This window comes from Barbus barbus (genome assembly GCF_936440315.1).
Source record: "Barbus barbus genome assembly, chromosome: 31".
Classification (NCBI taxonomy): domain Eukaryota; kingdom Metazoa; phylum Chordata; class Actinopteri; order Cypriniformes; family Cyprinidae; genus Barbus; species Barbus barbus.
The window spans coordinates 22,752,145-22,759,938 of record NC_136759.1 but is presented as its reverse complement, the minus strand read 5'-3'; the positions used below and the strand labels follow the sequence as shown (position 1 = coordinate 22,759,938).

General features: G+C 35.5%; 1 protein-coding gene across 1 annotated transcript; it reads left to right on the top strand.

The window, feature by feature from the left end:
• On the top strand, positions 1 to 7,794 carry LOC306851146 (ras-related protein Rab-30). The gene is made up of 5 exons (XM_079387267.1): positions 1 to 172; positions 1,589 to 1,687; positions 1,808 to 1,891; positions 2,694 to 2,877; positions 4,279 to 7,794. The coding sequence occupies exons 2-5, from the start codon at positions 1,589 to 1,591 to the stop codon at positions 4,527 to 4,529; spliced, it is 618 nt and encodes a 205-aa protein (XP_079243393.1). The 5' UTR covers positions 1 to 172; the 3' UTR covers positions 4,530 to 7,794.

The window sequence follows — 7,794 nt, the reverse complement described above, 5'->3', positions numbered from 1 at the left end:
GTCAAAAAAACCCGAGGAAAGTCTGCGATCATTGTGCAACACTGGAGCCCAAAATCTGCCGAGGTTGCTGTTGGCGCTGCACGATTGCTATTATAGTTTAGATTAAACGCCTGAAGAAAAGACTGAATGCATTCGGACTAATAGAAGCAGTGGGGTGAATCCCCTGTGTTTGGTGAGTGTAAAGATGATTTAATGTGACCTTTAATGTGTTGAGCATCCTGCTAGCTAATGGAGAACATTGTGCCTGCTAGTTTTATTTCATCATAATTTTTTTTTTGCAATTTTTACTATTTATAAAGGGTCTAAATATAAATGAAATGTATTAGGCCACATCTATGCCTTTTGCTGTGCTCAGTGATCTTGCATATCAGATTTCAGTTTTCTGCTTAGAGATACTGCATATCAGATTTTTTTTCCATCCATACCCAGTAGGAATCAATAAAGTATGCATTTTCTGTTCTGTTATTTAATAGCCTTATTTTGTCATGCAATGCATAAATTACAGTCATAATGTATATAATTTAAGGAATAGTGAAGTTACAACGTTTTATTTTCAATGTTGATTTCTGGATGAAAATGAAATACAGTTTAGAAGGTTGTTATCATTCTATGAGAGTAAAAAGGTGTGCTCGTGCTGTTGCAATATGTGCAGATGAATGTCTAAACATACCATAAATTGCGTGCTAAAAGATTAAATATAAACTCATAATTTTGTAATAATTACAAAATGAATGTGCGATAAAGTAGTATTGCAGTGGTGATAAAGTTAATTTATTTAATCAACGATGTATTTGTAAAGGGGGTCTGTTTATGCTCACCTTCATAATAATAATAATAGCAATAATAAATTGAATATATTATTATTTCATATTTAATTTTGATTTTAAAATATTAATTGCATACAAAATGAATGTGAGAGAAATGTTTGCAGTGGAGATGACATGGTTGTGCAATGTTTGCATGTTTATTCATACAGCTAATTAAGCAAAAAAATTTATTTAATCAAAATGCATTTTTTAAATGGGGTCTGTTTACGCTCAACTTAACAATTTTCCGTTGTATTTATTTTAAATTTCATATGCTTGCATCCACCACAATTCTTAATTAGCTGTTGAAAGTGTGTATGCGTGTGTGTTGACAGGCCTCTGGGATTGTTCTTTATTCCTTGTGTCTTTATTGCGGTCCTCTCAGCATCCTGCCATCGGCCTTGGCAACAGCACATGCATAGCAGCTTCTCCTATAGCAACACTCCAGAAACAACCACTGCTAATGTGTGGAGTGAAATACAGAGGCACTGTTGATCTAATAAATTAAAGAATGAACAGCAAAAAAAAAAAGGTCCCTAGATACGTACATCAGGCATAGTTTATTCCCTCGTTTGTTCTCGGTGATACATCACTGGTGTCATTGAAATGTTTGTTCTGTACGGGCCGCTACGGCTCTTTTACTTCAAACAGTGTTTTATCAGAGGGATGTTGCTCAGCCATGTGTAGTTTGCATTGCAGTTCTTAACACCTACATATTATCTGCCTGTCTTTCTGTCTGCCTGTCTCTCTCTCGCTCTCTCTCTTCATTCATGTTCCCTCAGATGAGCATGAGCATGGAGGATTATGACTACTTATTCAAAATTGTGCTGATAGGAAATGCAGGAGTGGGCAAAACCTGCCTCGTCCGACGCTTCACTCAGGTGTGTGGAATAACTCCTTGCTTTACCTATAATGCAACAGCATGTGTCAGTTTGCAGTCCCTGATAATTAGAATTTCATAATAATCATTGCATTTAATCTACTTCATCTTGCATTTCTAGGGGCTCTTCCCTCCGGGACAAGGTGCCACCATTGGAGTTGATTTCATGATCAAAACTGTGGAAATAAAAGGAGTGAAGGTGAAGGTGGGTAAACTTCTTGAGATTTGGTTTCATTTTGAGCTAACTGTGGAAATTTTGTTGGAGTATAATGGTTACTGATAATTATAAATAAGTAAATAAATAAATACTGACTTGAAGTACTTCAATATTTTTTTAAAATTTGATTTCATTTTAGTTTTCAGTCTATACGTTTGTATTAAGTAATCAATTACAAAAAAGACTGTAGGAGTTTGCTTTATAATATGCTATTATAATCACATTATAATATTGCATTCGGAAATGATTTGAAATATTGGTAAATAAAACACAAGCATTATAAACACTTTAGTTCTCCTCACTCCATAACAAATCGTTTAAATTTAACAGTATTCAGAACAGAACAGGAATGAAACCGATATGTGTAAAACAAATTATGACTGTAAACAACATTTGTTTTAAGTGGCAAACCTAAAATAATTGATTTAAAGTGAAACTGAAACGACCGGCACTACTGGTGTGGAAAATGCACGGTACAAATAAACTTAAATACCTTTTGGCACAAATTTAAATTTGTGCACTTTGCACATTTTGTGTGCATGACGTCAGTTGCAGTATGCATTATATATGTGACTAATCTTGATCTTGAAATGTAGTAAGCTTCAGTTTAGGTCACTGAAACACTGACTGATGAAGCCCTTGTATTTGAGTCTGTGCACCTCTGGGCATTTTTCCCCATTTCAGTGCACTTCCTGCTAATGAAATAGACCCAGGAAGCTGTAGTTTGTGTTGGGTTCTGCTAGAAGTGCTAAGTGACTTCACTGATTATTTGATCCGCTCATTCCCACAGCTCCAGATCTGGGACACGGCCGGGCAGGAGCGGTTCCGCTCAATTACCCAGAGTTACTACCGCAGTGCCAATGCGCTCATTCTCACCTACGACATCACCTGTGAAGATTCCTTCCGGTGCCTTCCTGAATGGCTGAGGGAGATCGAGCAGTATGCCAACAACCAAGTAGTGACAATCTTAGTAGGTGAGTATTCAAGTTTTAATTGAACCATTTTAAATTCATAAAACAAATCATATGTGTTTTAGCTGTTCTTTTTTTTGCTACAGTATATATTATAGAGCAGGGCTGTCCAAACTTGGTCCTTGAGGGCTGGTGTCCTGCAGAGTTTAGCTCCAACCCTAATCAAACACACCTGAAGCAGCAAATCAAGCTCTTACTAGGCATACTAGAAACTTCCATGCAGGTGTGCTGAGGCAAGTTAGAGCTAAACTCTGCAGGACGCCGGCCCTCCAGGATCGAGTTTGGACAGCCCTGTTATAGAGTGATGATATAAATGTCAAAATCAATGACATATTGTCCTCTATGGGTGAAGGTCATGTTTCCTCAAGATTGTCAGGTTAACTGCACCACACAATAGACCACAGGCTTATATTAGTAACAGTTGTTCAAAAGTTTACATACTCCTTGGAGAATCTGTAAAATGTTATTGTCCCAAAATAAGAGGGATCATACCAAATGCATGTTATTGTTTATTTAGTACTGATCTGAATGAGATATTTCACATAAAAGATGTTTACATATATTCCACAAGAGAAAATAATAGTTCCTTTTATAAAAATGACCCCGTTCAAAAGTTAGCACACACTTGATTCTTAATACTGGGTTGTTACCTGAATGATCCACAGCTGTTTTTTTGTTTTTGTTTAGTGATAGTTCATGAGTACCTTGTTTGCCCTGAACAGTTAAACTTCCTGCTGTTCTTCAGAAAAATCCCACAAATTTGTTGGTTTTCCAGCATTTTTGTGTATTTGAACCCTTTCCCACAATGACTGTATGATTTTGAGATCCATCTTTTCACACTGCGGACAACTGAGGGACTCGTATGCAGCTATTACACAAGGTTCAAGGTTCATTTTTCCTTCTGGAGCACCAGTTAGCATTTGAACTTCAAACGCTCACTGATGCTCCAGAAGGAACGTTTTGAATTTGAAGATCAGGGTAAATTTAACTTTTGTCTTCTGGGAAACATGTAAGTATCTTCTGTAATATCTGAAGGGCAGTACTGATTGAAAACAAATATGATATTTAGGCAAAATAAAAATCACCTTCATTCTGTTCAAAAGTTTTCACCCCCCAAATAATAAATTCAACTATTATTTTCTCTTGTGGACTATATGTCAACATCTTTCATGTGAAATATCTTATTCAGGTCAGTATCCATCCATCCATCCATTTGTTGGTCACAATGTGCTCTGTTAACCAATGCAGGAAATTGTCTATCAACATTCATTTAATATGTTTTTGGATCTATTTTTCACTGAACAAACTAACTGGCTTACGTTAGACTATCTACCTGTCACCAGATACTTAATGTCCTTGTAACCAGAGCATTTGAGCAGTGTTTACTGCTGTTATTGTTTGCAGGGAATAAGATAGACCTGGCCGATAAGCGAGAAGTCCATCGGCAGCGAGCAGAGGAGTTTGCGGAGGCGCAGAGCATGCTTTATCTGGAGACCTCTGCCAAAGAATCGGACAACGTGGAGAAGCTCTTTCTGGATCTGGCCTGCGAACTGATCCGCGAGGCCAAGCAAAACACGTTGGACAACAACGACTCCACTCCCATGCCTGGAGAAGGGAAAAACATCAATTACTTGAGTTGCTGCAGCATAAACTAGTAGACTTGGCCACTCTGTCTGGCTGAGGGGGGCAACATGGATTGCATACAAAGTGGTTGTATTGTTGGTAACCACTACGTAGTTGCAGTGGTAACTGTTTTCCACTGTTGTTGAAGTCTAGTTCTTTTACCCTTCTTAAATCCCTGGGTATTTTAAAACATTTGGGAAAAACACGATATCAAGATGATGCTGCTTTTAAAAGTGGGTCCGAAGCTCCGAAATACTTTTTGCCAGAAAAAGGGCCTTGTTACACAAAAATGCTTGCTGATAGGTCAGACAATGAGATTTTCTACACTTCTGTACAATGCAACAATTGGGATTTCCCTGCTGACTTGAGAGCCAATGTATTTGTCATATTAGAGATTAAAAAAAAAACAAAATGAGAATGCAGGTCTTCATCAGCAATCTCATTCACTTGATGAAGGACTAGTTCATCCAAAAATAAGCAATCTGTCATCATTTATTACCCTCATGTTGTTCCAAACCCATATGACTGACTTTTTCTGTGGAACACAAAATAAGATGTTTTGAAGAATGTTCATGAAGCTCTTTTCCAACGGAAGGTATACAGCGACCAACGCAGTCCATATGACTGTGCGTTATATTCCAAGTCTTCTGAAGCCATATGATGCTTACGGGTTTGGAATGACATGAGGGTGAGTTAATAATGACAAGAGTTTTTATTTCAGGATGAACTGCTCCTTTACGACTCATTGCCACAAAATTGGTGTGTTGATGTGCACATTTATTATTTGCACAAAATGCACTTCTTGATGATTGCTTGCGAGATTGAGGATGCTTATGCATGCGTTTTTGTTTTTTAACAAAGAAGTCAATAATGCAAACACAGCCAGCTCCCTTAAATAATCTGTGACAGGAAGATGTGAAGTAAAACCACCATTTTAAATCCTCATTTATAGTTTATAAGAATATGAACTCTCCTTACTGCCTGCATGGAAATTTAGCTGTTAATAATCAATGAAGGCCATGTCATTTTGAGAAGTCATAGCAAAAATCCAATGTGCCTCTGCCATTTGCATCCTGTCGTCATACATTACATAGCACTGGGGAATCTCATGGAGCATGTGTTTGGGTCATATTCAACCCAAAAATATCACTTTAACCAGGTCGGTATACTAGCTTGGACATTTTAATTTAGTTTATTTCAAGGATGATTCTCATTAGATTTTCAGTACTGTAAAATAGTAATGAGAATAATACTGCTTATATTTTTAATGATTTTTTATTATTTTCACTGTATAACATATACTCCATTTTTTTTTGCATTACAGTAATAAGAACAGAATGGGAAAATGTCCTTAAGTAAATGCAAAAAATGTCATTGTTAATTTTTTGTTGTTGTTGTTTTTTTTAGATTTTGAGGTGAAATGCACTACCATTCAAGGTTTGGGGTCAGTATAATTTTCTTTAAAGAACTTATTTTATTCCGCAAGGATGCATTAAATTAATGACAGACATTTATTATGTTATAAATGAAAATTTCAATTTCAAATAAATGCTGTTATTCTGAACTTTTTTTTTATTTATTTTTTTTATCAAAAAATCCCCAAAAAGTATCACACTTTCCACAAAAATATTAAGCAGCACAACTGTTTTCAATAATTAGAAGTATTTATTAAGCACCAAACCAGCAACTTAAAATAGTTTCTGAAGGATAATGTGATACTGAAGAATGCAGTAATGATAGTAATAATATATATTGTAATAATATTTCACAATATCAATGTTTTCACTGTAATTTGATCAAATACATTCAATCTAGAGAGAGATTTCTTTTAAAAAATAAAAAAATAAATTCTTACCGACCCCAATCTTTTATATGGAAGTGTATGGCGTGTTGTTGGCAGGTTTTATGAGATCATCCAGTCTAGATTTTTCAGATCAGAAAAGTTTTTAGTGGCTAAACTCTAGATATTGTCCTTTAATGTCTTTGCACATTAAACATAATGGATTCAATGTTTTAATGCACGGTCTAAAACACTTACTTCATTCCATATTGGTAGTTTTTTTTTCTTCTATCCCCAAGGATTGCTCCGATACTCATTTTCAGGAGATATTCTGTCCTTTTACACATTTTTATGTATTACCAGAACTGAAATATACCAGGATGCTTTGCTGTTACTTTAGTCCAGCTTTGCTATTGTAATAACCGTAGCGATGTTTAAAGCTTTTGGCACTTGAGAGGCAGAGAGAACAGTGTGTGTGTGTGTGTGTGAATGAGATGTATTTCATAGATGTTTCAGTGAGTTCTTGCACAAATGGTCTTTGTGTTTCAATGCATCATATTGAGGAATAGATGATGGAGTTGTTTAACGGTGTGATACAGTGTGATTCTGGTTTCGGTTGGCCTGCGTCTGTTCTGGAACTGTGTTGTGCATTTGAATGACTTTTAAACAGTTGGAACTTGTACCTCCAACCTTGGCTGTGCTGTAAGGTTGTGTCATTACAACGGAACTGTGAATCTCCTCTTTTATAGACTTTCAGTATTTTACTTGCTGCTACAGATCTTTTCTTTTTTTAACAAAAATGACGGAACACTTAGAATTACAACTGAGGTTTTAGATGCCATGTGCTTGATTCAGTGATTTTGTTTAGACTGATTTTTTTTTTTTTTTTTTTTTTTTTTCAACAAAAGGTATTCACTAAAACACTAACCATTGCTTAACTTGAGGACCAATTGTTTCAGCTTTTTTGGTTGTCCATGCCAATTACTTTGCCGTATAATGCATTTTCCTCATATTTACACACAGCTGCTTATATGATATTAAGCTTTTCTATTAACATTTTATTTTAAAGTGATAACCTTTTCTAGTTTTGTATAAACTGTTTTCTTTCTATGTTACATGACGTGCCATGCACAATATTTTCTCTGTCAGGTATTTTTGTCTAGCATTCTTTTACAGATATATGCCATATGTGTTGCATTGTGTACCAATAAGACTCTAGAATTATTTCTTTTCTATGTTAAATGCCCTAATTGCCAGTATAGTATATGTATTACTAAGTGCTTAACGTTTCTGTATCTTTTCTGTTATTATGACCATTTCATTATGTGAAGTACAATATTCATCAAGGAGTAACAGTCTTTTGTCTAGTGAAGATGAAATGCCATTATTTGAACCCACAAGATCTGTATCCAAAGTAGATAACTGTACATTTATTGTTTTAGTGTGTGCTTTCAATATATAAGTTGTGATGCATTATGTGTAATACATTTATCATAAAGAGACAAACCCCATGACTG